Below are 20554 nucleotides of genomic sequence, written 5' to 3'. Positions count from 1 at the left end.
ATAACAAAAAGGTAATAAACACTCACATATTGATTTATTTTTAATTTTCAACATCTAATCCAGAACAAAACAAATAGGTGAAAGAAATACCTGTTGAATTGTTTAGAGGCACATATTAGTTTGCCATTATTAAAATGAAAAAAAAAATTGAAGGCATGTAGAACAAAATCAGGGGGAAAAAAAGAATAAGGAATAGGAGCTAAAAACAGGAACTCAAAATTTTCTATAAGGAAAAATCTGTGTAAAAACAGCTTAAAGGGTCTTGAAACCTTAGAAGAAAACATTTACATAAAAAAAATTTTTTTAAAGCACAAGAAAAAAATTTCAAGAAGATGGTTAGTCCCAATGTTGAAAAAACCCAAGCAGTTTCTTGAAATGAAGATTAATTTTTTGCATTAAGAATATATTACTGTTTACCACATATATTCATCATAGAAACAAAAATTTTAAAGATCAGATTTATGAGTAAATATATACATATTTAAAGCTTTTATATTAAACATTTTTGCAAGTTCAGTACCCAAAACTCTAGAAATTTAAAGTCAAACTTACTATGAGTACAAATGGTTTTATCTTTCTGCCAACATCACTGCTAACAGAGACATCCTATAGAAAAGACCTCTTCCTTCCTCAAGTTATCTCCGACAATTGAATATAATTATATTAATATATTAATATTATATTATAATATTATATATTATAGTAATTATATTAATACACTAATATATTAATATACTATAAATAGCATTGAACGGAACTCTCTAGAGTTAGACAGTGCAAAACCTGTACAACCAAACCCAGCTTTCTGATATTTTGCTATCTTCTATTTATGTTCCTCATAACATTCTCACTTTTTAATTTGTAGTTGTGAAGTATTTACTTTTTTAATCATTATTAATTATTTTCCCAGAGAAAAATATTTACTTTTTCACAGGGTAAAAATTGAGAGTAAGTTAATACATTTTCAACCTTGCATGCCAACTTAATTAAAAAAGAGATTATCTAGACAAACTAGAATTCCTAAATTTAGCTTAGAAAAAAACGGTATTATATTTGACAAATTTATCATCTTATGAGATTTCTAGAGGCTAGAAGTCCCAATGACCGATTGATCAAAAATAAAGGTACTGGGGTTTGAAAATAAAAGTAGCACCACAGGGAGGCTCTAGGAGAGAATCTTTCCATAGCCTTTTCCAGTATCTAGAACTTACATCTCCCTGATTGTAGCCCTTCCACCATTTTCAAGGCCATCAGTAGAGCATCTTCTCACCTCTCTGACCTTTTCTTCATCACTTCACCTTCCTTCACTCTGCCTCTTTTGCTTCCCTCTTAAAAGGACCTTCTGGATTATATTGGGCCCAAATGAATAATCCAGGATAACCTCTCCATCTCAGCATATTTAACTTAATTACATTGGCAAAGTTCCCTTTGCTGTGTAAAGTAACAAAATTCACAGGTTCTGAAGTTCAGGATGTGGACATTTTCTAGGGACACTAGTTGGCCTACCACAATTAAATGTCTGTTTCACTAGCAGAATCAATTATGGCAGGAAGATCAATAGCTACAGCAAAAACTGGAGGGTAACATGTACTGACCTGGTGATAACACTCTCCACTTCTCTCTGTGTTAGCAAGTTCTTGAAGTTCCTGAGAAGGATCAGCACCCGGGGAAATGATTATCAAGATGGGTTCAATTTCTAGGGTCTCTTTGTACAAACGTTTGAGATTTAGAGGAGGTGGAGACAGCTCTTTCAGTCCTAAAAGATATATTAAAGAAATTAAAAATAAAAAGCAACACACAAAAAAATCTGTTAAAACTGATTACATGATAAAGAATAACTACACAATAAATAATAACTAGGTGAACTATAATGCTATACAAATAAAGTTTTCTCACTCTTAAAATCATTCACATATTTGTAATAACCACCATTTATTGAATGTTTAAGTTGCTAGGCACTTTTCTAAGTGCCTTACATTTATGACATACTCCTAATCCTAACAAAAACACTAAGAGGTAGATACCCTGATTATCACACTCAACAGATGAAGAAACACCTAATTGGCACTGTGGTCTTAATATACAGTTCTCTCCCAGCAAGGTAAGACTGAATCAACCATCTATTTATACAAGTTTTCACTCATTTATATTATAACTGAATGCCTACTCTGTGCCATTCCCCATGGGGAATAAGATTTCCATATAAACCGGCAAATAATATCACTGTCATGATATAGGATAAAGATTTATTTCTTAGGTCCATGCATTAAGAGAAAAAAAAAAAAAAAGGTGTAGAGAATGAAAAAAAATGGTTTGGAGACAGAAATATATAGCTCTCAGTTTGTTTGTTAGCCAAATGACCCTATGCAAATCACTAAAACGCAGTGTGTCTTGGTTTTCTCAATTGCAAAACTGGGGTAAAACAATACATAGGTCATTTGGGGGCATAACAGGATACATCGCAAACATAGATTCCACTTATTCATTATCTACTCTATGCTATGCATACTCAAAGAAATTGAATGTCTTGCCAAAGACCACCCAGCTGCTAACTGCTAACTATATTCAACACAACTCATCTGTTCTTTTTTCTATTCTGAAGCTCTTTACAAACTATAAAGTCCTATACAGAAAGAAATTATAATTTCGCTATTACACCTAAAACTCTTCTGCTATAATTTTAGTTTCCATTATTGATGCATTTCGTAAAAGCCAAGCTGAAAAAGACCCATTTCAATAACTCAAAAAAACTCAAAAATATGCTTGTTTGAACTTGTGACACAAGAGTTTAAAAACAGAGAATTAGAATATAATAGAATGAGTACTGGGGCAAAAACGGATTGTGTCCTCAACTGTAGAAATAAATACAGAGTACTGAATCTCAGAAATTCTAAAATAGCAAGAAAAGACTTTAAGTACTTCTGCAGCAAACATTTTAGAACATGAATTCAATGCCAACAAAACGGGCCAGAAAAGAGATTTCTAGATAATTATCCTGAGAAGAAAAATTTCACATCTGAACCAATCCCCTCTATGTTTCAAAACAGTAACCCATTATGATAAATAAGCGAGAATTCTCAAAGATAGAAATATTACTAATACTAGGTGAAACTTATCCCAACAGCCATGTAAAATTGATGAATTGCTCCTAGAAGTCTATTTTATGAATTTTATTTTTAAACTTAGATTGATATAAATCATCTTGGTTTAATAGAAATAAAATTTATGTACTTGTGGCAATATAATAAATATTTTCATTCCATGAAATATTCATTATTTTTTCATAAACTCAATAGCATTCTAGGCCAATTAAATGTTCCGTGATATGATAAAATGCATCAAAAGTCTTAAAAAATGCACATTGCCCTTGACTCAATCATATAAATTATAACTGATTTAAGAAATAATTCAAAATATGAATGCAGAATTAAGTACAAGAATTTTCACTGGAGCTGTTAATATTAGTTCAAACCCTGGGGAAAGAAAACAAGTTTTTTAAAACAGTCTGAATAAGTAATCCCTGATAGTTATATAATAGAACCAAAGTTTTAAAAATGGTAAGATAAAGATGATTTACTTAAAAGTAGATTAGTACTGGGAGGAAAATATCTTAGAAACTTGTTTGGAAAGCCAGGAATTTCTGAGGAAAGCACCAACCATTCCGTCTCTAGAATTCCATAGATCCTGGACTTGAGATGCTACATTTTCAGCCTCAAGCCAGCTCTGCTTGCTTCAGACTGGTCCCCACAATCCTAATTGGCAAGAACCAATTCCTTAAAACCTATCCTGTTGCTCCTATTTGTTCAGAATTCACTGGTTTTTGTACATTGACAGACTTGTTTTTCTCAAGTCTGAAGTCAAGGGGAGATTCTGTCAGCAACCAAGGACTGACTGGTCACTCCTCAGCAAGATTTTCCTCAAATTGCAGGGCTTGTCCCTATACTTGTGCCACTAAATGTATAAAGATATGTAGTTATACCACCCCCTAGATTTTCTGTAATTGTTGAATATATTATGCAATGTTTAACACATTAAACCCTTAAAGCTGGCTGTCCACTATCTTTATTTCAAAAATCTAAACATACAGCCAGCATATACTTGAGCTCAGTGTTTGATAGTGAAATTTAAATATGAATAGAAATAGTATACTCATGAAAAAAAGTAGAATAGGCAACATGATTACATATCATACACACATCTATGCACCTAAAAAGAATAGGACAGGATGCGTAAAAGTGTTAATGATTATCTCATAATGATGGAAAAATAGGTATTTCTCATCTTTTTACTCCTCTATATCTTCTCATAGATACCTAATTAGATGTATTATGTAATAAAAATGTCAAAACATATGCAAAGTTATTTACATATAAAATGACAACAAATGTTTTTACTATTTACAGTCTGAGCTACTATCTGTTTATATGCTCCTGAGAAGGATAGGTAATTCTGGTATAATATAATTCTCCTTATCTTTCCAAACTATAGGCACACTTAAGAGATACTGCAGGTTCAGTTCCAGACTACTGCAATAAAGCAAATATCGTGATGAAATAAATCACATGAATTTTTTTGGTTTCCTAGTGCATAAAAGTTATGCTTACACTTATACTGTAGGCTATTAAATGTGCAATAGTGTTATGTTTAAACAAACAATATACATTCCTTAAATTAAAAAATACTTTATTGCTAAAAAATGTTAACCATCATCTGAATCTTCAACAAGTTGTAATCTTTTTCTTGGTGGAGTTTCTTGCCTCATTGCTGATGGTTGCTGACAGACTAGGGTGGTGTGGCAACCATGGCAATTTCGTAAAAATAAGACAACACTGAAGTTTGCCTCATCAATTGACTCTTCCTTTCACCAATGACTTCCTTGCAGCATGAAATGTTGTTTGGTAGCATTTTACCCTAGGTGGAATATTGTTCAAAACTGGAGTCAAATTTTATCTGTGTGCTTCATCAAATAAGTTTATATAATATTATAAATCTTTTGTTGTCATTTCAACAATCTTCACAGCATCTCCACCAGGAGTAGAATCCATCTCAAGGAGTCACTTTCTTTGCTTATATCTAAGAAATAACTCCTTATCCATGATTTTTTATTATGAGATTGTAGCAATTCAACTACATCTTCAGGCTCCATTTCTAATTCTAGCTCCTACTTCCTCCACTGAAGTCTCGGACCCCTCAAAGTCATCCGTGAGGGTTGGAATCATTTTCTTCCAAATTTCTTCTGATATCCTGAGCCCTTCTTATGAGCCATGAATGTTCCTAATTAAGGCACCTAAAATGGTGAATCTTACCCAGAAGGTTTTCAATTTACTGTGCCCATATCAGCATAAGAATCACTATCTATGGCAACTATCACCTAAGAAAATACCTTTCTTAGATAACAAGACCTGAGTGGCAAAAACTTTTTCTTAATCCATGTGCTGCAGAATGGATGTTAGCAATCGTGAAAACAATATGAATCTCATTGTACATCTCCATCAGAGCTACTGGATGAAGAGGTACATTGTCACTGATTTCCCCTCTTTAGCTATAAAAGTCCAAACGGCATCTTTTTTAACAGAAGGCTGTTTCATGTAAACTGAAAATCTGTTGTTTAGTGTAGCTACCTGCATTGATTATCTTAGCGAGATCTCTCTTTCTTTCTTTTTTTTTTTTTTTGTCTTTTCTAGGGCTGCACCTGCAACATATGGAGGTTTCTAGGCTAGGGATCTAATCGGAGCTGTAGCCACCAGCCTACACCACAGCCACAGCAACTCAGGATCCCAGCTGTGTCTGCAACCTACACCACAGCTCACGGCAACACCAGATCCTTGACCCACTGAGCGAGGCCAGGGATTGAACCCGTAACCTCATGGTTCCTAGTCGGATTCGTTAACCACTGAGCCACGACGGGAACTCCTCTTAGCTAGATCTTCTGGATAAGTTGTTGCAGCTGCTATATCAGCACCTGCTGCTTTAGTTTGCACATTTATGTTATAAAGACAGCTTCTTTCCTTAAATCTCATGAACCAACTTCTTTTTTTTTTTTCTTTGGTTAAACTTTTTCTGCAGAGAAAAGGCAGGCAGAGGACATGGAGGGGAAGGACCACAGGGTCCTCCTCGGTTTCACTGTTAGATTAGGAAAGCCCTTCTTTGGGAAGCTTTTTCAAATTTTACCTTGAAAATTGAACTCTCCAACTTCCTGAAAGTTGGGGTAGAAACATTTGAGTCTGTGTGTGTATGTATGTGCATGTGTGGTCTATGGATGTGTGTGTGTTTATATATATATATATATACATTTATGTTATGCATTTATGTGCATGTACATTTTATATGTATGTGTATGTAGGGCCTGGCACATAGTAGGTATTAAGGTCTATAATTAGTTAATCAGTAGGACTCTGTCAAATGAACCAACTTCTACTACCTTCAAACTTCTGCATTTTCCTCACCTCTCTCGACCTTAATAGAATTGAAGAGAGTTAGGGTCTTGATCTGGAGTAGGCTGTAGCTTAAGGAATGTTGTGGCTGGTTTTATCTTCTATCCAGACCACTAAAACTTTCTCCATATCAACAATAAGACCGTTTTGCTTTCTTATTATTTGTGTGTTCCCAAGAGTAGCACTTTAAATTTCCTTCTATGTGTTTACATTAATAACTTGGCTAACCATTTGGCACAAGACACCTAGCTTTCAGCCTGGCTTGGCTTTGGACATGCCTTTCTCACTAAGCTTAACAAGAGAGTTGTGTGACTCTCTTTTACTTGAAGCCACTTTAGTTTATTACCTGACCTAATTGCAATTTTGTTGTGTTTCAAGGAATGGGGAGGCCTAAGGATGGGTGGAGGGAACATGAGAACAGCTGAGCAGTAAAGTAGTCAGAATACACATAACATTTTTCACTCAAATTTGATGTTTCACAGCACTATTTGGCACTCCCAAAACAAAAGAGTAACATTAAAGAGCACTGATCACAGATCACCATAACAAATGCAATAATATTGAAAACTTTTAAATATTGTGAGAATCACTATAATGTAACACAGAGACACACAAACTGAACAAAGACTGTTGGAAAAATAGTGTCAAAAGACTTGCTTGATACAGTGTTGCCAAAAACTTTAATTTGTAAAAACTGTAATTTATGCAAAGTGCAATAAAATGAAGTATGCCTGTACTGACCGAAACATGAGTTCTACTTGGAAAACATATACTGAATATAAATTATCTTTTAAAAGTTAAAGTGACTGTCATATCATTTAATAGAAACTTTGAGCTCCATGAGGCAGGATTCACATCTGTTTTGCTATTTTATATTAAGAGCTCAGCACAAATTCAATTATTATTTCTAACATTAAAATTCCTCAGAAGAAAAATATATGTTCACCGATTCATTTCCTTCAATATTTCAAAGTATTGGAACATTCTGAACTAGAGAAAAATTCATGAAAAATATCTTACCATTTAAGATAATGTAGATGACATTCATGTTACTGGGAATTGCATATTAGCTTTTCTGCCCACAGAAAGCCAGTAATATCCACATTGCATTCTAAGTGAACTTAGTCTACATATAATCATTAGTTTTATTAACCCAACTAATTTTGACTCATGATAGCACGAAATGTCAGTGTGAATCATTCAAAACCATTCAATAAAGTTAGTGACCCAAAAATGTTAATCGCATTGTGAATTACAACAGTGCAGAACTACTTATAAATCATCGAGATCTTTAGTTTGACCATGTGTGGTTAAAACAGATCTATTCTTTCAAAAGAAAAAAAGGATAATTAAAAATAAATCAAAGAGATAACTTTAACCTATTTTATTTTACCTTAGTCAGATATAAGACTGAGATAATAAAAATCCATAATTTGTAGTTTAAAAAGGAAAGAATATTGCTCCTGTACTTTTCAGGTACCTCAGTAAAGAAGGTAGAAAACTAATACCCACAGGTGGTAAGTATAACTGATCCATTGTTCCTCATTCATCTCATTCTCCCTAACAAAAAGACTGATAAGAAAATTACTCCTCCTTTATTAGAAAGAGAAGACAACTATAAAAACATACAACAAATATCAATAAAAAGAAGAAAACTGACAACCTCTATCTAATCTAATATACACCAAACAATTAAATGGGAAATACTCTTTGGAAATGGAATAATACTCAAGGTTGGAAACAAACAAAAACCCAAGTTCACAAGGATGGTTCAATATAGGCAAATCAATCAATGTCATACACCACATTAAAAAAAGAAAAGTCAAAAACCACATGATCATCTCAATAGATGCAGAAAAAGCATTTGACAAAATCCAATATCCATTCATGATCAAAACTCTTACCAAAGTGGGTATAGAGGGAATATACCTTAACATAATAAGAGCCATTCATGACAAACCCACAGCAAATATAATACTCAATGGAGAAAAGCTCAAAGCCATCCTACTAAAATCTGGAACAATACACGGATACCCACTCTCACCCTCTTATTCAACATAGTATTGGAAGTCCTAGCCACAGCAGTCAGACAAACAAAAGAAATAAAAGGTATCCAAATTGGAAGAGAAGAAGTAAAATTGTCATTGTATGCATATGACATGATACTGTATATAGAAAACCCTAAGGACCCCCCACAAAAACTACTTGAACTGATCAATGAATTCAGAAAAGTAGAAGGATATAAGATTAACATTCAGAAATCAGTTACATTTCTGCATACTAACAATAAAATATTAGAAAAGGAATATAAAAATACAATACCTTTTAAAATAGCACCCCAAAAAATTGAATACCTAGGAATAAACTTGACCAAGGAGGTGAAAGACTTATTATGCTGAGGACTATAAAACATTAATCAAGGATACTGAAGAGGATTCAAAGAAATGGAAAGCTATTTCATGCTCCTGGGTTGGAAAAATTGATATCGTTAAAATGGCCATACTACCGAAAGCAATCTATGGATTCAATGCAATCCCTATCAAATTGCCCATGACATTTTTCACAGAACTACAAAAAACAATTCAAAAATTTAGATGGAACCATAAAAGATCCAGAATTACCAAAGCAATCCTGAGGAACAAAAATCAAGAAAGAGGCATAACTCTCCCAGACTTCAGAAAATATTACAAAGCTACAGTAATCAAGACATTGTGGTAGTGGTACCAAAACAGATGTACAGACCAATGGAACAGAAGAGAGAACCCAGAATTAAACCCAGACACCTATGGTCAATTCATATTTGACAAAGGAGGCAAAAATATAAAATGGGAAAAAGTCTCTTCAGCAAGTGGTGCTGGGAAAACTGCACAGTTGCATGTAAATTAATGAAACTAGAATACACCCCCATACTTTACACAAAAATAAACTCTTAATGGCTTAAAGACTTAAACATAAGACAAAACACCATAAAACTCCTAGAAAAGAACAAAGGCAAAACATTCTCTGACAGCAACTATAAAAATGTTTTCTTAGGTCAATCTCCCAAAGCAATGGAAATAAAAATAAAAATAAACCAATGGGACATAATCAAACTTAAAAGTTTTGCACAGCAAAAGAAGCCTTTAAAAAAAAAGACAACCTATGGAATAGGAGAAAGTAGTTTCAAATGATGCAACCAACAAGGGCTTAATCTCCAAAATATACAAACAATTCATACAACTGAACAGCAGAAAAAACAAACAACCCAATTGAAAAATGGGCAAAAGACCTGAATAGACATTTCTCCAAAGAAGACATACAGGCACATGAAAACAATGCTCAACATCACTAATTATTGGAGAAATGCAAATCAAAACTACAATGAAGTACCACCTCACACCAGTCAGAATGGCCATAATTAGTAAATCTACAAATAACAAATGCTGGAGAGGGTGTGGAAAAAAAGGAATCCTTCTACACTGTCAGTGTGGATATAAATTGGTGCAACCTCTATGGAAAACATTATGGAGGTGCTTCAGAAAACTAAACGTAGAGCTACCATATGATCCAGCAATCCCACTCTTGGGCATATATCCAGATAAAACCTTCATTCATAAAGATACATATACCCCTACATTCATTGCAGCACTGTTCACAATAGGCAAGACAGGGAAACAACCAATGTCCGTCAACTGATGAATGGATTAAGAAGATGTGGTATATATACACAATGGAATACTACTCAGCCATAAAAAAGAACAAAATAATGTCATTTGCAGCAACATGGATGGAACTAAAGATACTCATACTAAGTGAAGTAAGTCAGAAAGAGAAAGACAAATACCATCTGATATCACATATCTGGAATCTAATACAGGGCACAAATGAACTTATGTACAGAAAAGAAACAAACTCATGGACATGCAGAACAGACTTGTGGTTGCCAAGGGAGAGGTGGAGGGAGTGGGATGGACTGAGAGTTTGGGGTTAGTAGATGCAAACTATTGCATTTGGAGTGGATAAGCAATGAGATTCTGCTGTACAGCACAGGGAACTATGTCTAATCACTTGCGATGGAACATGAAGGAGGATAATGTGAGAAAAAATGTATGTATATGTATAACTGGGTCAATTTTCTGTACAGCAGAAATTGTTGGAACACTATAAATTAACTGTAATTTAAAAAGAAAATAAATAATTTTTTCATCTTAAAAAAAAGAAAAAGAAAAACAGAGACTGTAACAAAGGCTCAACATGACTTTTTGATGAAGAACTTTTGAGAAGTTACTGATTCCCATAGCTACTACAGCACCTTAAGGGAACATGTCTCATTAATACCGAAATACATATTGCATAGTATTTTTCTCAAAATAGTTACTAAATCAGAATTACATAAGTTAGAATACCTGCATGTGGGAACTACCATTTTTAAAAAGTAATGTAGTAGACTGTGCTGGTACACAAGGCTTGGTTGGCAGTATTCCATTAAAATGGCATGTCTAAAAGTTTTTAGGATCGCTCTGCTAAGTTAAATATTCAAACCAAAACTACTTTCATAAACACATCTTCATAAGTTACTATTTTAGAGTTTATAGATTATAAAAAGGATTGTTAAAACTTAATAAAAATTTTTCCACATGAATGATGCTTGAAAAATTACATTTGAAATCAAATCTCCAAAATTTGATTAAAAAGATAAGTGCTTGTCATTTTCCAGTAAAATGAATTTTTAAAACTTATTCATACAATAAAAGCCTCCAATATTATATAAAAACTGTACTAATAAAACCACCTGACCAAATACAAAGTCATCCAGCCTTACACCAGTATATAACTTTTGATTAGAAATAGGCTGAGTATGATTTTATAAGTATATTAAACTTTCAAAGCATTTGAATATGTGAATATCACGAGGTTTTCACTTAATGCCATTAAACCTTAAATGTCATTTAATGCAGAGATGAAGCAGTATAATACAGAAGTATTCCAAAGAGTTGGGTGAGGGTCAAACTACAAATTCAGTAAGAAAGGTCATGTGCAATGTGGCACAAAGAGCATATTTTTACAGACTACATGAGTGAGAAGAGAAGAGCCTCCTAAGAATTCCTCCGAAATTGTCTAAATTTACTTAAATTCGCATTTGAATTATAAGAACAATTAATATATAGATGAACCAGAAAAATACCAGTTAGTGTTAGGAAATAGGCAAAGACTTAAAAACAGGTAGATATGCTGGTACTGATTGGATAGCCCAGAAAAGCCTTTCTGAAAATGCAGTGTTTAAAGTTAACATCTGAATGATACAGAGGAGCCAACCATTTTAAAAAGAGAAAAAACAAGAGTTCCCAGTGTGGTGCAGTGGGATTGACAGAGTCTCTTGAGTGCTAGGACACAGGATCCATCTCTAGCCAGGCATAGTGGGTTAGGGCTCTGGCATTGCCGCCGGCATAGGCTGCAACTGTAGCTCAGATCTGATCCCTATCCCGGGAATTCCATATGCCACAGGGAAAAAAGGGGAAAAAAAGAATTGGCATTTCTGTTGTGGCTCAGTGGGTTAAGAATTTGACATATTGTGCCTGAGGACGCAGGATCGTTTCCTAGCGTCACTCAGTGGGTTAAGGATCCAGCATTGCTGCAAGCTACAGCATAGACTACAGACGTGCTCAGATTTGGTATTGCCATGGCTGTAGTGTAGGCCTCAGCTGAAGCCCTAATTCGGTCCCTAGCACAGGAACTTCCATATGCTGCAGATGCAGCCATAAGAAGAAAATAAAAATAAAGAAAAATAAAAACAGGGAACAAAGAGATAGTAGAAAAACCCTTAGCTGTTTTGCCCACAGTGGCCCAGTGGTAAGCGGGAGAGTTCAAGGTGAGATTAGAGAAGACAAAGGGGTGACTTTGAGTGGTTTTGGAAGTTATACAGTTGACCCTTAGGCAATGCAGGGTTTGGGGCACCCTCCACACTGTCAAAAATCTACACATAATTTAGAACTGATCCTCTGCATCTGTGATTCTTCCAAATCCACAGCTCCACATCTTAAGATTCAACCAACCACTGATCATACAGTAGTGCAGCATGTACTAATAGAAAAAACTGCATAAAAAGGACCTGTGTAATCCAAAACCATGTTGTTCAAGTATCAACCATATATAATTCTATAATTTATTCTAAGCGTTTTGTGAAGATTTTGGAGATTTTATGCAAAATAAAAAAGAGGGAAATGGTGTAAGTTTTTAAGAGCTCACATAGCCTTCTGGAGAGAATGTACTGATGGGGAAGCAGAACTGAGGCAGGGAGACTGTGAGGAAAGCAGCCACTGATCTAGCACACACAGCACCTATGCACTCCAGAAGCTGTGTAAGGCATTGGGGCACAACCATGAACAAACAAAATCTGTGCCCTCATATGACTAATATTCTATTTAGGGAAAAGGCAATTAATAGACAAGTAAATAACAATATGTCAGATGATGATAATAGCTACAGAGGAAAATAATCAAGGCAAAGGAGGATATAGAGAGCTGAGGAAAGAGTAAGTATGTTTTTATATAGAGTGCTCAGAGTCATCCATTATTCTTGGATGACTATGTGCTTCAAGTAAAATCTTTTAAATGACACAGTTTTTCCAAGTTTTTCTTGTACAAATGTTAATATGATATATTATTTTCAAATGAGTGATAACTTTTAATTCTTCCTTTAAGACTATCTAAAAGGCTTAACAAAAATGTACTGTACAGTTTGTTTATAATCGAAAAGAGGAGTTCCCGTCGTGGCGCAGTGGTTAATGAATCCGACTAAGAACCATGAGGTTGCGGGTTCGGTCCCTGCCCTTGCTCAGTGGGTTAAGGATCCGGCATTGCCGTGAGTTGTGGTGTAGGTTGCAGACACGGCTCGGATCCTGCATTGCTGTGGCTCTGGCGTGGGCCGGTGGCTACAGCTCCGATTGGACCCCTAGCCTGGGAACCTCCATATACCGCAGGAGCGGCCCAAGAAATGGCAAAAAGACAAAAAAAAAAAAAAAATCGAAAAGATACACAAATTCATTTTCTGTTTTAGAGAAAAAAGAATTCATCTTGAAGACTTTTATTTCCTAGGACTATGGTATTTTTAAGTTTTATTTTAATTATCTAAATCAAACATTTGATGTCCTGTTTTGAATTCTAATCATGGATGAATGTCTAAATGTCTAATATGTTTTCATAAGAAAATAATTTTTAAAACTTCAAACACCCAAACTACATACAGGATGTCAATTATGCATTCAAATTTAATACAAAATTAAGTATTTAATTTTGATACTTAATTTTGAGATAATTGGGATAAGGGGGAAAAGACCTAATAATCTTTCTAAACTAAAGTTAGCATAAAAAAAAAAAAAATTCAGGGAATTCCCGTAGTGGCGCAGTGGTTAACAAATCCGACTAGGAGTAGGTTGCAGACGCGGCTCGGATCCTGCGTTGTGTGGCTCTGGCGTAGGCCGGTGGCTACAGCTCCGATTCGACCCCTAGCCTGGGAACCTCCATATGCCGTGGGAGCGGCCCAAGAAAAGGAAAAAAGACAAAAAAAAAGGAAAAAGAAAAAATTCAGGTCAGTGGTCTAGTTCTAGAAAAGTGTACTTACCCAGAGTTTTACATGCAAATAGAGCCATGGCACTTTGCAGTCTGTCTGGTCTGAGAGCCTGTACCACAAGAACCTTAAAATAAAGTGCAGAGTATTTTTAAACAATAATGTTCCCCCGAGAGCTGTAACTAAATAATAGCTAATGTTAATTAATCAAACAAATGTTTACCAAAATATTGAATAGTAATAACTGTACCACAATACTTACTAGGCTTCAAACTGTCACAATAGGTGTATACAAAGACATGCCTTTAATAGCCAAAATATTACTAAAATCCATCAGATCGAACAGCAATAGTAAACATCAGCTTATAATGGTCATAAGGTTAGCTATGTCTTCAGGTTCTAATAAAGGACCAATGGCAGGTGAAAATACGGGTATACAGGCAAGGTATTCCTGATGACAGCAGGGCAGAGGCCCAAAACATTCTTATTTAACATTTTCAAATCATTAATTTTATGCTAATCATGTCTGTCTATTTTAGATATTTATCAAATGAAGCTGTTCTTCATTTTTTTTCCTTTATAAAAAACACACCTAGTGAAATAAAATTCAACAGGGAATTACAAAGGGGACAGAACCTCAGCTAGCAGCCTAGAGAAGAGATATAAATGGAAAGGTCATTTCATGGAGTGTCAACTCCTACTGCCCTCTCCAACTCTAAGACTTTGGTTTAACCAAAAGTCTCAGTGGAACTCACTAGTAGGTTTCACCATTCTATTTTGAAATAGAATGGGGGAAAAAAATCCCTTGTTCCTCACCATAAGATCTTTCCCTTAGACAGAAACCTAGGAAATGAGTGAAGAACCTGTACAATCTACACCTTAAATTTTTTCTTTAAGACGTTTCTCTACTGCAAAATCACCCTGGGGTCAGAGGAGAAGGAGTAAGAAAAGCCACAGTGGGAGACACCCTACTTAGAAATCTTGCCAGGGATTCCACTGTCTGGATACAATGGCAAAGCAGAAAGCCCTTCCCCACACACACCCATTAAGGTTGTGTGACACCATGTGGCAAACCTTTTAGTTAATTGGCTTCTGAATGACGAGAGAAATATTAAATACTTTTATGCATTTAGATCATTTACCTGCTGAAATAAGGAAACTTTCTTTGCAAGAATAGATGGAAACTCTTGCTCACACATCGAATTATGATAATAAGTACGCCATAGAGCTACATCTTCAAAGCAGAGAGTCTGATAAAGACTGGGGAGAGCAATCTAAAAAATAAAAATAACTATATACCATGAGCTGCAAGAAAAAAAAAGTATATATATATATATACTATACATACTAAAAAAGTAAGTGGAAACCAATTATCAATAGATGTTTATCATTTGTTTTCTAATTCCTATTGGCTTATTTAATCATTTCTAGGTCAGAAATGGTATGATAGACTTATCTAATCCAGAATTAAATAAAAGCAAATATTTCTAAAGTAGTACTAAATCGATACTTCTAAGTTAACGAATCTTTCATCTATGTAAAAACATTTGTACCTAGCTCCACCTTGTGGAGAAAAGAATACATTCATTAAAAACCAAGTGCAAATTTAAAGCATTGTCACAAGAGAGTTCCATGTCAGAGTGTATAAAAATATGCCCAGTTTTAAATTCTGATTCTATACTTTCTAAGTGACCATAAGAAAGTGACTTTATCACTATGTGCCTTAGTTTCTTCATCTTTTAAATGAGGACAATAACAGTACCTGCCTCACAATGTTGAAAATATTTAATGAGGATCCATTTTCAAATTCTGCATAATACTTTGAACACAGTAAGCCATCAATAACTGCTGGCTATTCTTATTGTTTGAACTACGTGTCACTGGACCATTATAATAGTTGTGATTAAAGCAGGAAAAGGAAAGGAAGAACAGAAACATATATAACAGATTTTGAGAGAAGTATATTTGTCTGTCATTCCCCACAAAAACAACACTTTTGCCTGAGTAAAGAACATGGAAAGAACTGTCAGGAGTTAAGCTTCTGAACTGCTTTTCCTTCATGTCCGCATCCTCACCACCCAACTCCCAAAAAAGTGGGGAGGGGAAAGAAAGGAGGAGAGAAACAGAGAAAAAAAACACTATATTTGGAAAACCTAATGCTAAAGACATGGACTGTGGTGTCAGAATGCCTGAATTAAAATCATAGCTCCAAAACACCCCAGCTATTTGAACTTGGGTAAATTATTTAATCTGTCTATGCCTCAATTTCCTCATCTCAAAAATAGGCATAATTATGACCTCCTCAATAGGTTATGGTGATAATAAAAATAACACAGTACATCAAAAGTATTTAACACGATGCTGCACATAACAGGCCCTCAAAAAGATGTATGTATGAACTTAGGTTCATGCATTTAGCAACTCACTACACTGATTCTCTCTCTCTTTTTTTTTTTTAATCTTTTTTGTCTTTTTAGGGCCGCACTCACAGCACATGGAAGTTTCCAGACTAGGTATCCAATTGGAGCTACATCCACTGGGCTACGCCACAGCAACACAGGATCTGAGCCGCATCTGTGACTCACGCCACAGCTCATGGCAACGGTGAATCTGGATCCTTATCTCACTGAGCAAGGACAGGGATTGAACCTACATCCTCATGGATGCTAGTCGGGTTTGTTAACCGTTCCCATGTCACGACAGGAACTCCTGATTCTCATTTATTTGTAAAAAGAGAGCTAAAAACACAACCCTCTTAAGGTCTGTGTGATAATAAAATAACTCATTTGAAAATGTTTTGTAAACTAAAACGATGATAAAACACTAAAGTTTGTGTGAGAATGTGAGAATATTACAAACATTCTCTGACTAGGAAAGGCAGCTTTTTAAAATGTTTTGCATTTCTTTACTTAATAAGAAATGAGCATGTGAAAAAAGCATTATTATAATTTTTAGGTTAACACAGTTAATGTTTTTTCCCAAGTGTAACCTTTCAGAAGATCAACTGTTCAAATAATTTTAACTGTATCATATTGATTATTACTAATTTTTCTTAGGAATTCATGAGATAGTTCAGAGGTCTTGCCCAATAATCCAGAAATCCCTTCAAATTCTGTTTTTCATAATTATTGATTTCTTGCATTCTACTGAAATCACTTCTTTAAAAAAAAAATACTGTTTCCTACACTAGGTGATAAACTCCTGGAAAGTGGAACTAAAGACTTTTATATATCTGTACTCTCCATCCTCAACCAGCAAATTAGAAATACTTAAAACATTCAACCCTATGGAATATGTGAACAACACAAAATTTACCTTATTTATGTGTCATTGCTTATCTAGTTATAATCTTAATTTGTTCAACCAAAAAAACTATTTAACAAAAATTAACTATGCATCTGGCACATAGGCATATTATAGGCACATACTAAATAAAGGAATGAATGAGTCCAGTTTTAGGCTAAAAGTTAGGGAAATAAAGTTTAATAAGGCAAGGATCCTAATCTCAATGGATTTACAACCTAGGAGAATAGGCATACATAACAAACCATTCTGAATGACTATAAGTGCTATGATACAAAAATGTTCCAGATTTATGCTGATAGAAAAGATAGAAATCAGGAAAAAATTATAAAGGAGATAATGCTTTAGGTAGGTCCTAAAAAATATTTATTTGACAGCTAAAAACATCAAAGGCCATTTCAGGTTGAGGGAAAAAATGGGACCAATAAGTACAGGAAAGACTGAGGAGATGGATCAGCAGTAAAAATAAAGTGGCAGGCAAGGAGCAGATCATGGATCATCTTAGATGCCATGCAAAGGACTATGGACTTTATCCTATCTTATCCTATGAGTGATAAAATCCATTAAAAGGATTTAAATAGGGCAGTAGCCATTAAGTAAACATAAAGAATATAATAAAATGCATCTATATAATAAAATATATAGAAGCAGGGGTTCTCCAGTTGAAAAATGAGAGACAAAACTAAGAGAATGACTTCAGGGATGGAGAAGAGATGAGCATGGAGATATTTAAAACATGAATAGAGGAGTTCCTGCTGTGGCACAGTAGGTTAGGAATCCAACTGTAACGGCTTGGGTCACTGCAGAGGTGCAGGTTCAAATCCTTAGCATTAGGTTAAGGGAGCCAGGGTTACCACAGCTGCAGCTCAGATTCAGTCTCTAGCCCGGGAACTTGCATATGCAGTGGGAGCAGCCTAAAAAAATAATAATACAATAAAAAATAAAAAATAGAAGTGAGAGAAACAATTTGATTTTGAAACTCTTTTCAACATTAAGTATCACACTGCATCTTACTACTGATCCTGAATTATTCTGTAAGATGTCCATATACCATATTAGAAGACCTTTATTCACTTATATTTCTATTCCCTGTGGGTATATAGCACAAAATCTTGCCCAGTGTAGAGATTTAATATGTCATACGGTGAAGGAAAGATTCAGTTAATGAATTATTCATTAAAGGACTAATCAGATAATTCTTCCATATTCTTTTGCCCAGGGATTTTACATCATTTTCACAGAAATATCAACATTATGAATAAGTAGCACATAAAAATATAAACATAAATAACCCAAATAAAAAAAAAATCCCTCATGGTAGGGAAGGAATACCTTTAATGTTGCCACTGCCCAGCTTCTTTCCTGATCTATCCAAGATGGAAGTTGATCACGTATTCTTTGTTGAGAGTCCTTTTTTAATAAGATAAATTATTTTCCTTAATATATTTGGTAAAATTTAGACTACAAAAAATTAAAAATTGACCTAATAATTTTATGAACACTATTTTTTTTAAAGTTCATTCTATTTTTAAATTTTTATGTATTTTACAAGGCAATATGATAAAATCCTACATAACATAAGGTATAGATAATCATTAGACAAATATTACATTTATTTTCATAGGGCTTAATCTTTTGTGAAACTTCAGGAAAAAATGTAATAAGAAACTATCACAAAAATTATATTATTTTGGAGTTCCCATCATGGCACAGCATAAACGAATCAGACTAGGATCCATGAGGTTGCAGGTTCAATCCCTGGCCTTACTCAGTGGGTTAAGATTCCAGCATTGCTGTGAGCTGTGGTATAGGCCACAGATGTGGCTCGGATCTGGTGTTGCTGTGGCTGTGGTGTAGGCCAGCAGCTGTAGCTCTCATTAGACCGCTAGCCTGGGAATCTCCATATGCCGTGGGAGTGGCCCTAAAAAAAAAAAAATTATATTATTTATAATTATATCTTGCATTTCAGAAATAATCTAGGTTTTACACTACAGTTTGAATAGGCTGCTTTGAATAGTAATATTATCTATTACATGGTCAAATAGATAATTATTAGAAAAAAGCTAAATTTGATTAAGGTTATCAAAAATTCAATGAAGTAATTTTTAACTTCACTTAACGTAAGAAAAATTTCCTAGTTATATGACGAAATTTGATTTTCTTAGAAACACAAAAGTGTTCTCTGAACAAAATATATGTACTGAAAAAAAGAAACCATATAGAATTTCCTCTTGTGGGTCAGCGAAAACGAATCTGACAAGCATGCATGAGGACACAGATTTGATCCCTGGCTTTGCTCAGTGAGATCCGGTGTTGCCGTGAGCTGTGGTGCAGGTTGCAGATGCTGCTCAGATCCCACGTTGCTGTGGCTGTGGTCTAGGCCGGCAGCTACAGCTACAGCTCCAATTCGACCCCTAGCTTGGGAACCTCCATATGCCATGGGGGTGCAGCCCTAAAAAGACAAAAAAAAAAAAAGAAACCATCTAACTTCTTATATTTAATTAATATTCTCAAAAAAAAATATGACCTCAAGGAGAAAAAAAAATATTTAGGTTCATTTTTATATTAGGGCAATAGAGGCAAGGATATATTTCTCTAATTAAAATAAAATTTCAATTAAAAAATAAAAAAATTTTAACCAGAATTTAAGACTCCTCTGAAGCCAATTTTATTTCAAGTTAAAGCCAGAATTATTTTCCCTAAGAGTGAAATAATTCTATTATTTTAACTTACAGCTTTCCGCAACATGTCTCCAACAATAACACCTGTAAATGTGTCCCATTCCTATTAAATAAAAATATGAGAAACACACAAAAATATAAATAACCATTTAAAAAATCTTTTAAAATTTCCCTGAGATAGCTTGTAATTTAGTTTTCTAAAAGCATGAAAAAATAAATAAAATTCATTTCACATCTTCGCATTTCTAGTACACTATCATGAGTTCAAGTTTCATATCAACATAAAATATTAAAAATGAAATCTACTGGAATAATTTTAAGAAAAAATATAACCTACTATATATGTGTCTCAATATCTAAAAATTTAAGTGTCTTATTCAATTAGCATTTCCACCACCTTTCATTTATCCTATCATATGCTATTCCTCACTAATAAATAAGCAGTAAGGTACCTCAAAATTTTTTTAAATTGTGTAATAAGAAATAGAGAAAAGTACTTCCATTAATTTGTCTTTTTGACTATATTGAAAGACGACTCCCATTTGTCCTTGTTTATTATATTTTTTAAGGCCACACCTGCAGCATACGGAA

General features: G+C 34.3%; 1 protein-coding gene across 1 annotated transcript in view; it reads right to left on the bottom strand.

Moving 5' to 3' along the window:
- The window catches only part of DYNC2H1 (dynein cytoplasmic 2 heavy chain 1), a 306581-nt gene that overhangs the window by 123374 nt on the left and 162653 nt on the right, over positions 1-20554 (bottom strand). The window contains exons 72-76 of the mRNA XM_047752686.1: positions 20016-20066; positions 18615-18692; positions 15122-15253; positions 14034-14106; positions 1596-1756 (exon numbers count right to left, since the gene is read on the bottom strand). Coding sequence (XP_047608642.1) covers positions 1596-1756; positions 14034-14106; positions 15122-15253; positions 18615-18692; positions 20016-20066 — 495 coding nt within the window. The remainder of the gene's footprint in view (positions 1-1595; positions 1757-14033; positions 14107-15121; positions 15254-18614; positions 18693-20015; positions 20067-20554) is intronic.

Source organism: Phacochoerus africanus, chromosome 11, assembly GCF_016906955.1.
Source record: "Phacochoerus africanus isolate WHEZ1 chromosome 11, ROS_Pafr_v1, whole genome shotgun sequence".
Taxonomy (NCBI): Eukaryota; Metazoa; Chordata; class Mammalia; order Artiodactyla; family Suidae; genus Phacochoerus; species Phacochoerus africanus.
The sequence above is the reverse complement of the archived record's forward strand: the minus strand, read 5'-3'. Positions and strand labels throughout refer to the sequence as shown.